The sequence below is a fragment of the Mustelus asterias genome, chromosome 19 (genome assembly GCF_964213995.1).
Source record: "Mustelus asterias chromosome 19, sMusAst1.hap1.1, whole genome shotgun sequence".
Taxonomy (NCBI): domain Eukaryota; kingdom Metazoa; phylum Chordata; class Chondrichthyes; order Carcharhiniformes; family Triakidae; genus Mustelus; species Mustelus asterias.
In genome coordinates, this window is record NC_135819.1 from 1,460,483 (window position 1) to 1,477,757 (window position 17,275).

The window sequence follows — 17,275 nt, forward strand, 5'->3', positions numbered from 1 at the left end:
GTCCTGATTGAGTGCAGGGTGAAAAGTATCACCAACTTGTCTTTCTCTTCATCAATATGTATATGCATTTCACTGGAGGAACTACTCGGCTTTTGTGTGGAGACTTTTGCTGCAGTTCACAGAGAATCTCTTTGAGTACACTGTTATAGTATAGTTATTTAAACAGCCTCCTGTTTGCCAAGTAAATGAACTGGTTTGCCGTAGTGCTCTGTGAGTCCCTCGGTAATCCCACCTTACCTCTGACCCACCGGCTGCCATGGTGGTGTCAATAGGCACTCTGATGAAGGCTCAGTGAGTTGTACAATGCCTGAGAATGTGGGTGAGGCCGATTCAAGTGTGGCGTTCAAATGGGAATTGGTTAAGTACTTGACATGGTAGAACAATATTGCAAGGCTGTGTGGGAGAGGGCGGGGGAATGGGGCGAGTTAAATTGTTCTTGCAGAGGGCTAGCACAGGAATAATGGCTGAATGGCCTCTTTGCTGTAACTATTCTATAAGTCTTTGAATTCTAAATGGGCATGGAATTTTTTTTTTATTCATTCGTGAATGCTGGCCAGCATTTATTGCCCATCCCTAGTTGCCCCTTGAGAAGGTGGTGGTGAGCTGCCTTCTTGAATCGCTGCAGTCCGCGTGCTGTGGGTTGACCCACAATGCCATTAGGGAGGGAATTCCAGGATTTTGACCCAGCGACTGCAAAGGATCGGCGATATATTTCCAAGTCAGGATGGTGAGTGGCTTGGAGGGGAACTTGCAGGTGGTGGTGTCCCATGTATCTGCTGCCCTTGTCCTTCTAGATGGAAGTGATCGTGGGTTTGGTGCTGTCTAAGGATCTTTGGTGAATTGCTGCAGTGCATCTTGTAGATGGTACACACTGCTGCTACTGGGCGTCGGTGGTGGAGAGAGCAGGTGCTTGTGGATGTGGTGCCAATCTAGCGGGGCTGCTTTGTCCTGGATGGTGTCGAGCTTCTTGAGTGTTGTTGGAGCTGCACCCATCCAGGCAAGTGGGGAGTATTCCATCACACTCCTGACTTGTGCCTTGTCGATCTCCCTCGCTCTTTGTTAATTTAAAATACATACACAATATATCTGCCTTATTGAAAATTCTTGGTTACTAGGAAAGATTACCGGTATGAATTGGCTAATACACAGCAGATTGTGGAGTTATATTTATTGTTACAAGGTTGAGTATAATTGAGGAGTTGACTTAGGTAGATTGGCCGTGCTAAATTCTTTCTCAGTGTACCTGAACAGGCGCCGGAGTGTGGCGACTGGGGAATTTTCACAGTAACTTCATTGCAGTACTAATATAAGCCTACTTGTGACTAATAAATAATAAATAAATACAAATGCTTCATAACTTACCGGATTGGTGAATGTTTTGATTCCAAATGATCCAATGAAAAACAGCTAGGAAACAAAAAATTGTGATTCGCTTAGATTACGTGCAAACAGTTTTTTTTTGGAAATACATCAAGGCCAGGGTTTTCCCGCCCTTCACACCGGCTGGATCTTCCAGTCCCACTGTCGGCAACCCTCCGCCGTGGCTACCCCGGCGATGAGGGGTGCATTCAACGGGAAACTCTGTAGACAGTGGCGGGACCGGAAGATCCCGCCGCCAGCCAAAGGCGGGCCACCTCCACCGCTGTGGAACACACGATAATTTGCGTGGAAAATCCCGCCCCCAGGAGTTTTTGTTAAATTGGCAGAGATTCTCTACCTCCATTTTCAACGGACAGGAAAGCTGGCGGGGAGGACAATCCAATGGGAGTCCCCAGGAGTCTTTCACGCCAGCGGGATTTCCCATTCCGATTGTCCCAATTACGCCAATGATGTATTAGCGTTCCCGCCATGAAAGGTCAGGAGATCATGGTGTCCATGGTAACCATACTCAGTTAAAACATGACAAAATTCCACCCATTGAGTTTTTGGAGTTCACTGGAAAATTATCAAATAAAATTTGATACCAAGGCGCAAGATAACATAGCCATACATTAATACATCATTAGTGAGGCTTCCCAGTCTATTATCTCCCACATCACAATCAGGGTTTACAACACATCCTGATCACTGAGAACTGGCAAAGTGAATCTGTCGAGGGAGCGCAGGTAAGTACCCCTGTGGGGAGGGGGGGTTAGCAGTGAGGGTCAGACCCTTCCTCATTGCACACCCTTGTTGAACTGCATTACGGTGTGGAACGGCAGTCGCTCCATTTCTGACCGGAAAACTCTGCTGCCGGTAGTCAAAACTGCCCAATACATCACCCAGCTACCAGCCACCCAGGACATTTATCACAAACGCTGCCTGAGGAGATCTCTCAGCATTACTAGAGATTCCACCCATCCCAGCCACAGACTGTTTGCCCCCTCTGCCTTCTGGGAGGCGCTACAGATCCGTTCGAGCCCGTCAGACCAGGTTCAGGAACAGCTTCTTCCCCAGAGCTGTTACCCAGCTGCACTCTGTCCTTCAACATATTTCCAGGCGATGGGCATTGTGCAATATGCATGGACACACTTAATGACTCGCGACACTATTTTATAATGACCACTTGCATTTGCTTTTTTTTTTGTATCTCAGGAACCTGCAAGCTCACTTTCCGTTAGATTCGTATTTGTGCACCTTACAATGACAATAAAGCTGAACTGAATTCCCCAGGCACTATTAGGGTACTGCCGGGGGTGGGTGGGAGGAGTGGCGGGGGGGGGCGGGGGGGGGGCAGTGCTGGGGTAGCCATCTTCAAGTGGGGAGGTCAATACATGGGGGAATGGTTCCCTGTGCCCATTGTGTGGGTGGTGCTTCCTGTAGGGAAGGGATGGGTAGGGATTTCCTTGAGTGTGAAGGAGGGGGTGAGGAGCCTCATGTCCATGGAGGAAGGGGGGGGAACGTGTGTGGGGGGGGACGTGCGGGGGTGGGAACGTCTGGGGGTGGGAACGTCTGGGGGTGGGAACGTGTGGGGGTGGGAATGTGTGGGGGTGGGAACGTGTGGGGGTGGGAAAGTGTGGGGGTGGGAACGTGTGTTGGGGTGGAAACGTGTGGGGGTGGGAACGTGTGGGGGTGGGAATGTGTGGGGGTGGGAACGTGTGGGGGTGGGAAAGTGTGGGGGTGGGAACATGTGGGGGTGGGAACGTGCGGGGGTGGGAACGTGTGGGGGTGGGAACGTGTGTTGGGGTGGAAACGTGTGGGGGTGGGAACGTGTGGGGGTGGGAACGTGTGGGGGTGGGAAAGTGTGGGGGTGGGAACATGTGGGGGTGGGAACGTGTGGGGGTGGGAACGTGTGGGGGTGGGAATGTGTGGGGGTGGGAACGTGTGGGGGTGGGAAAGTGTGGGGGTGGGAACATGTGGGGGTGGGAACGTGTGGGGGTGGGAAAGTGTGGGGGTGGGAACATGTGGGGGTGGGAACGTGTGGGGGTGGGAACGTGTGGGGGTGGGAACGTGTGGGGGTGGGAACGTGCGGGGTGGGGACATGCGTGGGGAGAACGTGCATGGGGGAGACGTGTGGGGGTGGGAATGTCTGGGGGTGGGAACGTCTGGGGGTGGGAACGTGTGGGGGTGGGAACGTGTGTTGGGGTGGGAACGTGTGGGGGTGGGAACGTGTGGGGGTGGGAACGTGTGGGGGTGGGAACGTGCATGGGGGGAACTTGCGTGGGGGGAATGTGTGGGGGGGGGGAAACGTGTGGGGAGGGACGTGCGTGGGGGGGGGGGGAACATGCCGGGGGGGGGGGGGGGGGTCCTTTTGTTTCTTTTTCTTTTATTTTGATCAGGGCTCCTTTTAAAAACAACACCATGATCTCCTGAAGTCCGAGGTTGTTGCTGGGGAGGAGGCTTTTTTAGAACCCGCCCTACATCGTGCCACCCATCACCGAGAGCATTTATCTTTAACTAAGTTTAAGGAGAAATGGCGGGACAATCCAGCAGTGCAGTTGGCGGGCGACACACACCTTTTCCCCGCCCAAGTTGACAAAGTTAAAACATGACAAAATTCCACCCATTGAGTTATTGGAGTTCACTGGAGAATTACCAAATAAAATTTGAAATCAAGACACAAAACACGACATCAGGACCGACAGGCTTTAGGAAGGGAAAGTTAGAGTGGGAATTTTCTTTTTTTCATTTATTCTTTCACAGGTTGGCACAGTGGTGAGTACCGCTGCCTCACAGCGCCAGGGACCCAGGTTCAATTCCGGCCTTGGGTCACTGTCTGTGTGAAGTTTGCACGTTCTCCTGTGTCTGCGTGGGTTTCCTCCGGGTGCTCCGGTTTCCTCCAACACTCCAAAGATGTGTGGGTTCGGTTGATTGGTCTTGCTAAATTGACCCTTAGTGTTAGGGCAACCAGCAGGGTAAATAGGTGGGGTTGGGGGGATAGGGCCTGGGTGGGATTGTGGTCGGTGCAGACTCGATGAGCCGAATGGCCTCCTTCTGCACTGTAGGGATTCTACGATAAGGTTGTTGGTATCACTGGCCAGGTCAGCATTTGTTGCCCATTCCTAATTGCCCCTTGGGATCAAGATGAATCTGGATAGATATGTGAATAGGCAGGGAACAGAGGAATATGGACAATGCAGAGGCAAGAAAATATTAGATTAGAGAGGCAAAAGTGTCGGCACAGATCTGTTGGGCCAAAGGGCCTGTTCCTGTGCTGTACTGTTCTTTGTTCTTCTTTGAACCGCTGCAGTCCCTGTGGTGTAGGCCCACCCACAGTCTGTTAGGGAGGGAATTCCAGGATTTTGACTCAGTGGCAGTGAAGGAACGGCCGATCTATTTCCAATTCAGGATTGTGTGTGTGAGGGGAACTTCCAGATGGTGGTGTTCCCATGTGTCTACTGCCCCTGTCTTTCCAGGTGGTAGATGCCGTGGGTTTGGAAGGTGCTGCCGAAGGAACCTTGGTGAGTTGCTGCAATGCATCTTGTAGATGGTACACACTGCTCCCACTGTGCACAACAGTCACACAGAGGCCAGACCAGGAAGGAATGGCAGATTTCCATCCCAAAGCAAATCAATGAACAAAATGGGTTTAAATGACAACAGGTAATGGTCACCATTACCGAGACTAATTTTATTGATTGAATTTAAATTCCACCAACCACCATGGTAGGATTTGAACTCATGTCCCCAGAGCATTAACCAGGACTTCTGGACTACTAGTCCAGCAAGGTTACCACCACCTTCTCGGGGCAGCATGGTGGCACAGTTGTTAGCACTGCTGCCTCACAGCTCCAGGGACCCAAGTTCAATTCCAGCCTTGGGTCACTGTCTGTGTGGAATTTGCACGTGCTCCCTGTGTCTGCCTGGGTTTCCTCCGGGTGCTCCGGTTTCCTCCCACTGTCCAAAGATGCGCAGGTTAGGTGGATTGGCCATGCTAAATTGCCCCTTAGTGTCCAAAGATGTGTGGGTTAGTTGGATTAGCCATGTTAAATTGCCCCTTCGTGTCCAAAGATGTGCAGGTTAGGTAGATTGGCCATGCTAAATTGCCCCTTAGTGTCCAAAGATGTGCCGGTTAGGTGGATTAGCCATGTTAAATTGCCCCTTAATGTCAGGGGGATTAGCAGGGTAAATACGTGGGGTTATGGGGATAGGACCTGGGTGAGATTGTTGTCGGTGCACACCCGACGGGTCGAATGATCCCATAGGGACTGCAGTGGTTCAAGAGGATGGCTTAGTGCCACCTTCTCAAGGGACAATTAGGGATGGGCAACAAGAATTGGCCTAGCCAATGACACCAACAACCTGTGAAAGAACAAATGAGGGAAACAAGTTTCCCGCTCTAACTCTCCCTTCTGCACTGTTGGGATTCTATGCTAACGTAGAATCATATTACACTGAAGGCTTGTGTGGCCCAGCTTGGTTGTTCCAGTTCCCTGGAAGGACCATGTTCATTGTTTCCATCGCTGTGTGATAGAGTGTGAAAATACTGTCAACACAATTATTATCAAATCCTTGCCTCATGATATTTTTGTTTTTTCCGCTCGTTATCAGCACTTTGCAATGCCTACAGAAGCTGCATTTCTTCCCCTTTATTCTCTGGTTAGAAATGATTCAGGCAGATAGGCTTCCTCTGGGTGCAATCAGATACCACATTGCACAACACCATACAGCTAGCATCGTGAAAAGAAGGAACCTTTCTCACAACTTGTCTTCCAAGAAAACTCTGTGTCACACTCTGTAGATTCAACTGTTCAATTCAATAAACAGTTCTTGCATTCTGTCCCAGCTTCATTTACGGGGTGTGGGCGTTGCTGGTTAGGCCAGCATTTATTGCTCATCCCTAATTGCCCCTTGAGAAGGTGGAGGTGAGCCGCCTTCTTAAGCCGCTGCAGACCCTGTGGTGTAGGTACACTCACAGTGCTGTTAGGGAGGGAGTTCCAGGATTTTGACCCAGCCACAGTGAAGGAACGGCCGATATATTTCCAAGTCAAGTGGCTTTGATGGGAGGCGCTAGGTGGTGTTCCCATGGGTCTTTGTCCTTCTAGGTGGGTATGGAAGGTGCTGCCTAAGGAACTTTGGTGAGGTGCTGCAGTGCATCTTGTAGATGGTACACACGACTGCCACTGTGCGTCGGTGGTGGAGGGAGTCAATATTTGTAGAGAGGGTGCCAATCAAGCGGGGCTGCTTTGTCCTGGATGGTGCCGAGCTTCTTGAGCGTAGTTGGAGCTGCACCCATCCAGACAAGTGGAGAGCATTCCATCACACTCCTGACTTGTGCTTTGTAGATGGTGGACAGTTTTTGGGGAATCAGGAGGTGACTTCATGCAGGATTCCCAGCCTCTGACCTGCTCATGTCATTTGCTGACAGCGAATAGTACAGAGACTTGTGAAGTTGAGATTGACCTCCTTGGAGAAGAAGGGGGAAAGAGAAGATCAAATAGGGGTTCGAAGCGTAATGAGGGTTTTGGGAGAGCAAATAAGGAAAAATTGCTTCCAGTGGAAGGAGGGTCAGAGGTCACAGGTTTAAGGTGATTGGCAGAAGAACCAAAATCAACCGTTTCTTTTTACTCAACGTGTTGTCACAATCTGGAATGTGTTGCCTGAAAGAATGGTGGAAGCAGATTCCAAATTAACTTTCAAAAGAGGATTGATTCTAAGCCTAAAAATGAAAATTTTGCAAGGTAACGGACAACAATTCCTGTGAGGCTAACTGAAGAGTTCTTCCAAAGGACCAGCATCAGCACAATGGGGTGAATGGTCTCCTTGTGCACTGTACGATTTTATGAAATGGAATGATATTCACAAATTACCAATGTGTTGGTGGCATTACCACTTCCAATAGTGTGGGCCCCTACTCTGAAACTTACTAAAGGACATACCATCAGATATTACTCCAACGCATCCACTTATTGTTCAGAATCATAGAATCCCTACAGTGCAGAAGGAGACCATTCGGCCCATTGAGTCTGTATCAACCACAATCCCACCCAGGCCATATTCCCGTAAGCCCGCATATCCCTCGACACTAGGGTCAATTTAGCATGGCCAATCAGCCTAACCTGCACATCTTTGGAGTGAGAGAGGAAACCGGAGCACCCGGAGGGAACCCACACAGACACGGGGAGAATGTGCAAACTCCACACAGACAGTGACTCGAGGCTAGAAATGAACCCAGCTCCCTGGCGCTGTGAGGCAGCAGTGCTAACCACTGTGCCACCGTGTCACCCCGTATCGTCTACGGTACACCTTATGTGGCTGAGATCGTTCATTTTACAACAGTGATCCCAGTCATCTTCACACCTCTGAGTATTGTAAAGGAAAATCACAATCAAGGAAGTCCTCTAAACATCTGTACCATTTCTCCGTTGCGAACGTGCAGTCACTCGTTATTCCACCCATGCAGAGGAGATTGACAAGAATGTTGCCAGGGGCTGTGATGCACTATCAATCAAGCAAAGACTAGTTTGTGTGCGAGAACAAATAGGCTTTTATTCGCAAAAGACTTGGCGCACACCCATGCCGATGAACTGGTCCAGAGACTGAGGCAGGGGGTGGGGAGCAGTCACCTTTATACCTGGACCAGGGGGGAGGAGTACCAGGCTGGGCCAGCAGGGGCATGTCCAGGCATGTCACACACACACACACAGGCAATAAGCTAACAGTGGTTTACCACAGGCTGAAAATTTCTGCAATGAGGAGAGATTGGATAGGCCGGGGTTGTTTCCTTTAGAACAGAGGCAGCTCAGGGTTGACCTAATGAGGGGGCTAGACAGGGTAGACGGGTAAAACTTGTTTCCCCCTAGCTGAGGGGTCTATTACCAGGGGGTATAGACTTAAGGTGATTGGTAGAAGGATTAGAGGGGACATGAGGAAAAATGTTTTCATCCAGAGGGTGGTGGGCATCTGGAATTCACTGCCTAAGTTGGTGATTGAGGCTGAAATGCTCAACTCATTGAACAGGTACCTGGATCTGTATCTGAAACCTGCGAGGCTACAAAGAACAAAACAAAGTACAGCACAGGAACAGGCCCTTCAGCCTCCAAGACCGAGCCGATCATGATGCCCTAACTAAACTAAATAAAACCTTCTGCCCTTACCTGGCCCGTATCCCTCCATCCCCTCCCTATTCATGGACCCATCCGGATGCCTCTTAAATGTTGCTAATGTGCCTGCTTCCACCACCTCCTCTGGCAGCATGTTCCAGGCACCACCATTCTCTGCGTGAACAACTTCCCCCGCACATCTCCTTTAAACTTACACCCTCTCACTTTGAGCCTGTGCCCCCTTGTAATGGACACTTCCACCCTGGGGAAAAAAGCCTCTGATTATCCACACTGCATACACCTCTCATAATTTTGTGGACCTCTATCAAGTCTCCCCTCAGCCTCCGTCTTTCCAGTGAAAACAATCCTAGTTTATTCTTTGCACTCTCTCCAAAGCTTCCACGTCCTTCTGGTAGTGTGGTGACCAGAACTACACGCAATACTCCAAATGCGGCCTCACCAAGGTTTTATATAGCTGCAACATGATTTCCCAACTCTTGTACTCAATGTCCAAAAGCATTGCCCAAGTAATGCCCAAATGGACCAGGTGCTGGAAAGTGGCATTAAAATAAGCAACAATTTCTATTTTTGCTATTTTAGCTGGCACAGACACGATGGGTTGAATGGTCTCGTTCTGGCTGTCGCTTTGCCAAGGTTGTCAGGGGACATTGTACAGTTAGCATCTCAGTTGAAAAGTGTGCAGTGAGGAGAAAACAAAGGAAGAAATTGCATTTACATTATTTTAATTTTCATTTTTGAGTCGTGGGCGTTGCTGGCTGGCCGGTATTTGTTGAAAATCTCGAGTTGCCTTTGGAAGGCCACATTTCCGTGGCTCTTGAGGTCACATGTAGGCCAGACTGGGTAAGGATGACAAATTTCCTTCCCTAAAGGACATTAGTGAACCAGATGGGTTTTTCCGACAATCGACAATGGTTTCAAGGTCATCAGTAGATTCTTAATACCAGATATTTTTTATTGAATTCAAATTCCACCATCTGCCGTGGCAGGATTCGAACCCAGGTCCCCAGAACATCAGCTGAGTTTCAGGGCTAATATTCTAGTGATAATACCTCTACACCATCGCCTCCCCTTAGCACCTTTCACAATCACAGGCCACCTAAAAGAGCATTGCAACCAGTGAAGTACTTTTGAAGTCTAGTCACTGTTTCAACATCGGCAATGAGGGAGACAATATGTGCACAGCAAGATCCCATAGCCAGCACTGACATATTGACTGGATAATCTAGGACCGCAGTACTGGTTGAGGGTGAAGGGACCCTAAATCCACTGTGAAAAGCGAATACCAAATGTGGAGAGCTTTATACTCAATGTATGTAAGGATCTAGGTGATAATCTCTTCGGAAATTCATGATGCAATAATCTTTCAATCACCTTTGCACTCCTCCGGCACCATAGAATCATAGAATCCCTACAGTGCAGAAGGAGGCCATTCAGCCCATCAAGTCTGCACTGACCACAATTCCACCCAGGCTCTATCCCCATAGCCCCATGCATTTACCCCAGCTCGTCCCCCTGACACTAAGAGGCAATTTAGCATGGCCAATCCACCTAACCTGCACATCTTTGGACACTAAGAGGCAATTTAGCATGGCCAATCCACCTAACCTGCACATCTTTGGACACTAAGAGGCAATTTAGCATGGCCAATCCACTTAACCTGCACATCTTTGGACACTAAGGGGCAATTTAGCGTGGCCAATCCACCTAACCTGCACACCTTTGGACACTAAGGGACAATTTAGCATGGCCAATCCACCTAACCCGCACATCTTTGGACATTAAGGGGCAATTTAGCATGGCCAATCCACCTAACCCGCACATCTTTGGATATTAAGGGGCAATTTAGCATGGCCAATGCACCTAACCTGCATATCTTTTGACATTGGGAGGAAACTCTCAATCGGGTGGACTCTCAGAAGCTTTTTCCCAGGGTGGAAATGGCTGCTACGAGAGGACACAGGTTTAAGGCGCTGGGGTGTAGGTACAGGGGAAATGTTAGGGGGAAGTTTTTCACACAGAGGGTGGTGGGCGAGTGGAATCGGCTGCCATCAGTGGTGGTGGAGGCAAACTCAATAGGGTCTTTTAAGAGACTCCTGGATGAGTACATGGGACTTAATAGGATAGAGGGTTATAGGTAGGCCTAAAAGGTAGGGATATGTTCGGCACAACTTGTGGGGCCGAAGGGCCTGTTTTGTGCTGTAGCTTTCTATGTTTCTATGTTTCTAAACTGGAGCATCTGGAAGAAACCCACGGAGACGTAAGGAGAACGTGCAAACTCCACACAGAGAGTCACTCAAGGCCACAAATGAAACCCGGTCCCTAGAGCTGTGAGGCAGCACTGCTAACCACTGTGCCATCCCAACCTGAAAATCCTTCCAAACATGCCAATGGCTGGCAGTAAGAGCGGGAGAGACTCCTGGCCATGCTTGGTGTGGAGTGGCACTCCCTCAAGCCAAAAGTCTCTGGTGACAGACTAGCAACCTGTTCCGGGAATGACTAGCTATGGAGACAGAAGAAAGCCAGCCTTAGTGCGCCACTAGATGCGGGAAGGGAATTGGGCATTTCTAATTCACCACCTGAATAAAAGGTAAGGCCACCAATAAAAGCCAGCTGCCCAGCAGCCATTTTATGCTGGAAGCAGAGTTCATTGGTTGAGGATGGGACTTCCACCCAGAGCAGCCAGCCAGTCTGATTGGCCAGCCGCTCTGTAATCTCAGCAGCGCCAGGTTGGAGTGGTGGCCACCGCTGGGACTGCAGGCAATTCTCAAAGGGGAGGAGGTTCATGCCAGTGGGGAACTGTCAAATCCAGCCCCGTGTTTCAGGTGGACAACCTTTCATCAGAATGGGAAGAAGAGGCAAGGAAAGGGGGGAGGATGGGATGCACACATGGGAATGTGTATGATAGGGTGGAAGGCAGGGGAAATCAAATGACAAAAGGGCAGATGGTGCAAGGAATAGGGAGAATTCAAATAAGTCTGGTGTATCTGCTGGACCTGTCCGGGAGACTCTTGGGGGGAGGGGGGTGGGGGGGGGGGGGGGGGGTCAGTCTTGGGCGACCAAAGGTTGAGAGTTAAAGATGGAGTATGACCTTGGGAGTAGGGTGTAACCAATGGGAACAACAGGAAGATCATCAAAGGGGCCCCCTTATCCTCAAACTATGACCCCCTAGTTCTGGGCTCCCCGACCATCGGGAACATTCTTTCTGAATCTACCCTGTCTAACCTTGTTAGAATTTTATAAGTTTCTGTGAGATCCCCTCTCACTCTTCCAAGCTCCAATGAATACAATCCTAACCGACTTAGACTCTCCTTATTTGACAGACCTGCCATCCCAGCTATCAGTCTGGTAAACCTTCACTGCGCTCCCTCTGAAGCAAGGACATCCTTTCTCAGATAAGGACACCAAAACTGCACACAATGTTCCGGGTGTGGCCTCATCAGTTGCAGCAAAACATCTCTTTTCTGAAACTCAAACTGGGAGTAGGACAGAGAATTAAAATAGCCGGTGACAGAAGCTCAGGGTCACATGCTTGCTCGCACCTAGGCGAACACGTTCTCATATTGAGCGATTTCTCCTTTGATGCCTGTTACTTCCTCTAAATAAAAAGCATTACAATAGGAACCTGTCTGTGTCCGAGCTACACCTGCTTTTTAGAGGCCATATAGAACATGCTTTTTTCCAATCCTACTAAGGTCCCCTCCATCACCAATTCCAGTGGACAGAAGATTCTATTGGTGATGATTCCTGTTCTTGCCTCAAATTGGAAAATGTCATCAAATTTCACCCCTTCCCTCCCTTTTGTGTGGCCCACCTCTGACTCTCCCCTGCCCTACTTTGACTTCTTCCCCTCCATTACTGGGTTTAGGCGGTCAACAAATATTTGTCAACAGGCCACAGATTCTCACAGCTACTTCGATCACATTCCCTCACACTCCCCCCTTCCTGTAAAAACTCCATCCTCCCAGTTTCCCTGGTCTCCTTCATGTCTGTTCAACATCAGCGCCTCTGATACTGAGGATTCCCTTGCACCACCATCACCTCGACCCTGTTCGTTCCATTTCCTGCCCTCACCCCTTCCATGTTTTCCCAGAACAACGGCTCCCCTTGTCCTCACTCTCTGTCCCAAACAGCCTCGTAATCACTGGATCATCCTCCATCGATTCCATCACCACCAATGTGAGGACACCACCAAACCCACCCATCGGTTAGCACTGCTGCCTCACAGCGCCAGGGACACGGGTTCAATTCCAGCCTTGGCTCACTGTCTGTGTGGAGTCTGCATATTCTCCCCGTGTCTGCGTGGGTTTCCTCCGGGTGCTCCGGTTTCCTCATACAGTCTGAAAGACGTGCTGGTTAGGGTGCATTGGCCATGCTAAATTCTCTCTCAGTGTACCCGAACAGGCGCCGGAGTGTGGCGAATAGGGGATTTTCACAGTAACTTCATTGCAGCGTTAATGCAAGCTTACACTAATAAATAAACTGAAACTTCCCATCCATTTCCCATTTTAGCAAGGGGGGGGTGATGGCGTAGTGATATTGTCACTGGACTAGTGACCCAATGTAATCTTCCAAGACCACGGCAGATAGTGAAATTTGAATTCAATAAACAGCAAACCTGAATTTAAAAAAGTCGACTGGTGACCATGAAACCATTGTTGATTCTTGTAAAAACCCATCTGGTTCACTCATGCACCTTTAGGGAAGGGAATCTGCCGTCCTTACCCGGTCTGGCCTCCATGTGACTCTAGAGCAATGTGGGTGACCCTCAACAGCCCTCGGGCAACTAGGGATGGGCAATAAATGCTGTAAGAAGTCTCACAACACCAGGTTAAAGTCCAACAGGTTAAACCTGTTGGACTTTAACCTGGTGTTGTGAGACTTCTTACTGTGCTTACCCCAGTCCAACGCCGGCATCTCCACATCAATAAATGCTGGCCAGCCAGAGACGCCTGTGTCCCACGAATGAATTTTTAAAAAAGCTACACACCACCCTGACTTGGAAATATATCTCCGTTCCTTCCCTGACATTGGGTCAAAACTCAGAAACTCCCTCCCTGGCAACACTGTGGGTGCGCCTATAGCAGATTGACTGCGATGTTTTAAGAAGCGTTCTCACCTTCCCAATTACGGACAGCTCGGGATGGGCAATAAATATCGAAATGTAAACATTGACCCTGCACGCCACAAATGAATAAAGAGAAACAGTTCCATGAGCAGGGATTACAATTCAAACTCCAATTCAAGAAAGGCTACAACACTAAAAGGACAAGGTTAATGGCTCTTAACTTCTTACTCAGGTAAATGTATTAAAACAGTTATAAAAATGAACATTCATTATATTATGCATAAACTTGTACATACAAAGGTAATCATGCCAAACTCACCATGAAACACCAAACAATGCCGAGTCTTCATCTTTCTGGTGTGCTTTAGATCGAAGCAGCCCCAGAAACCTGTGCACATTTGAGAAGAGAATTATGATTACACTCGCGTCTGCAATGTTAAGATGAATTGATGGTGTGAGCTGATTAGCCCTTCAACTTAGCCCGTGGCTCAGTGGGCTGGTTCTCCCGTCCCTGGACTGTGGGTTTCAGCTCCACTCCAGAGATCTGAGCGCATCCTCGAGGTTGGGCCTCAGGAACAGTCCAGAGAGAGTGCCTCTGGAGGTCCTATCGACCCTCTCAGGCAGATGTGAAAGATGATGTGGAGATGCCGGCGTTGGACTGGGGTAAACACAGTAAGAGTTTTAACAACACCAGGTTAAAGTCCATCAGGTTTATTTGGTAGCAAATGCCATTAGCTTTCCTACCATTATTCCTGCCATTTATCTGCCATTAGCAGATATCCACTCCATCTGACGAAGGAGCAGCGCTCCGAAAGCTAATGGCATTTGCTACCAAATAAACCTGTTGGGACTTCAACCTGGTGTTGTTAAAACTCTTAGATGTGAAAGATGCCAGGGCAATATTTCAAAGAGGACAGGGGAATTCTCATTGGTATCCTGGTCAATTTGCCCCTTAACCATTGCCGAACGCAGATTATTTGGACACTATCACATTGTTCTTTGCCCAAACACATGTTAGATTTGCGTTAGATTGGCCGCTGTGTTTCCCACAGCACAGCAATACCACAAAAAGTAATTATCTGGCTGTAAAATCCTTTGCGACGTCCTGAGGTTGTAACAGGTGCTGTATAAAATGCAAGAACTTTGTTTCATTAAAAGAATCGAATATGCAAAGGGAAACGTTCCTCCTTTGCCATTTTCACCTCGTTCCTGACAGCACAAGCCTCTCTGTTCTATGAGTGGAAGTTTAGCATCTCATCATGTAAGCAGGAGCCCAGCTAACCTGCAAAGGGTACCCCTCCTCAAACTAGAGGGCTAACAATTAAACGGGCGCCACTCCATAATCAGCACAATTCTTGTGTGTTGGGGGGGGGGGGGGAGGGGGGGAGGGGGTGTGGGGGAGTGGGGGGGGAGGGGGGAGGTCTGGGGGAGTGGGGGGTGGGGGGGGGGCGCGGAGGGAGAGAAAAATCAAGTACCAGCAATGACTTACAGTTTTGTGAATGAACTGGACTTCTGGGTCAGTCACCCAATGTCTTCTGAGAAGAGATTCCTTCTTGCCGCACTTGGTGGGAGGAAATGGGAAGGATTCCTGTGAACTCTATCCATGCATTTGCACTGAGTGCAATGGGACATCAATCCGACAGATATATTAGTCACACTCGTGATGTGACCAGAGTACAACTCAGATAAGGAAACAAGAAGTGAACGATGATGCAAGTTTATTTATGGTTGTGGAAAGGATGATGTCAATGCTTTCTCGTCCAAATTAAACAGAGTTTAATAGTGGACAAATATTATGCAGATTTCACAGAATGAAAGCAACCGTGACCACCTTTAGTTCTAACCTTCCAGTCAACATTTTATTCAGTGACACTCCATTCCGAGTGTGCTTGTGTAGGTCCATAGAATAGAATCCCTTGCAGAAGGAGTACATTCGGCCCATCGAGTCTGCACTGACTCTTCAACAGGGCACCTTACCCAGGCACTATCCCAATAACCCAACATATTTACCCCACTAATTCCCCTAATCCACACATCCTGGGACATGAAGGGGAAACTTCCCATGGCCAATCCACCTAATCTGCATATCTTTGGAAATTAAGGGGCAATTTAGCATGGCCAATCTACCTAACCTGCATGTCTTTGGACACTAAGGGGCAATTTACCATGGCCAATCCACCTAACCTCCAAATCTTTGGACATTAAGGGATAATTTAGCATGGCCAATGTACCTAACCTACACATCTTTGGACACTGTGGGGCAACTTAGCAAGGCCAATCCACCTAACCTACACATCTTTGGACACTAAGAGGCAATTTAGCATGGCTAATCCACCTCACCTGCACATCTGTGGACACTAAGGGGCAATTTAGCATGGCTAATCCTGCACATGTTTGGACACTAAGGGGCAATTCAGCATTGCCAATCCACCTAACCTGCGCATCTTTGGGCACAATTTAGCATGGCTAGTATTGCTGCCTCACAGCACCAGGGACCCGGGTTCAATTCCCGGCTCCAGGTCACTGTCTGCGTGGAGTCTGCATGCTCTTCCCGTGTCTGCGTGGGTTTCCTTCGGGTGCTCCGGTTTCCTCCAACACTCCAAAGATGTGTGCGTTAGGTTGATTGGTCTTGCTAAATTGCCCCTTAGTGCCCAAAGATATATGTAGGTTAGGAGGATCAGCGGAATAAAATATGTGTGGTTACAGGGGATAGGGTTCCAGGGATAGGAAGTGAGATTTGATGCAGACCCGATGGGCCGAATAGCCTCCTCTTACACTTTTGGGGTTCAATGATCTTAGAAGGTTTTTTTCACTAATCATTTTTGCCTTTGTTCTTTTCTGGGGTGTGAAATTGCTGACAAGGTCAACATTTGGCCATGAGGGTGGCACAGTGGTTAGCAATGCACCCTCACAGAGCCAAGGATCTGGGTTTGATTTCTGGCTTGGGTCACTGTCTGTGTGAAGTCTGCATGTTCTCCCCGTGTCTGCATGGGTTTCCTCCGGATGCTCCAGTTTCCTCCCACAGTCCAAAGGACGTGCTGGTTAGGTGCTTTTGGCCATGCTAAATTCTCCCTCAGTGTACCTGAACAGGTGCCGAAGTGTGGCGACTAGGGGATTTTCACAGTAACTTCATTGCAGTGTGAATGTAAGCCTACCTCTGACACTAATAAATAAATAAATAAGCAAATAAAAAGATGATGGCTGATCTAACACTCACCTGGGGGCGAGTTTCCAATGCATTGCACCCATTTTCGAGCATGAAAACTTGGTAGAGTTGGCATGAGGCGAGTAGCGCGATCCGTGCCCACCACTGCGCCGGTTCCCCCTTTGCCAAGGCCTGAAAGTGGCCGTGATCGGGATCACGCCCAAAACAGGCGCGATGTCTATTTAAATATATTTGCATTGATTTCAATACACTTAACGAGCTGCACGCCTCACTTTACCGGCACATCCCCTTTTACCACCGTGTTCACCCAATCTGGAATCGGCCTGGAACAGACGTGCTCGATGAAAGTCCGATTTGGGCACTCCATCAGTGAGGGTTATTGAGGAGGTAAGTGCCTCCCGTCGGACAGCTCCGTGCTGCTCACGGGGAGTCGTTTCATGGTGGCCAATTTGAATGTTGGGCCGGGGGGACTCTGTGAGTGTGTGAGGGGGTGGGAGGGGCTGTTGTTCAGCAGGGTGTCCGATGTCTGATTTGCAGCAGGGACCCGGGTCTCAGCACTGA

General features: G+C 49.1%; 1 protein-coding gene across 3 annotated transcripts in view; it reads right to left on the bottom strand.

Moving 5' to 3' along the window:
* LOC144507671 (adhesion G protein-coupled receptor E3-like) overlaps nt 1-15,208 on the bottom strand; it is an 81,241-nt gene extending 66,033 nt beyond the window's left edge. For 2 of the 3 annotated variants that reach the window (XM_078234833.1, XM_078234834.1), the window contains exons 1-3: nt 15,038-15,168; nt 13,868-13,936; nt 1,363-1,407 (exon numbers count right to left, since the gene is read on the bottom strand). In XM_078234833.1, the coding sequence (XP_078090959.1) occupies nt 1,363-1,407; nt 13,868-13,898 (76 nt within the window). In that variant the 5' untranslated portion in view covers nt 13,899-13,936; nt 15,038-15,168. Of the gene's footprint in view, nt 1-1,362; nt 1,408-13,867; nt 13,937-15,037 lie in introns of all 3 variants that reach the window. The other variant, XM_078234832.1, reaches the window with a different exon arrangement.
* Nucleotides 15,209-17,275: the final 2,067 nt, after the last annotated feature.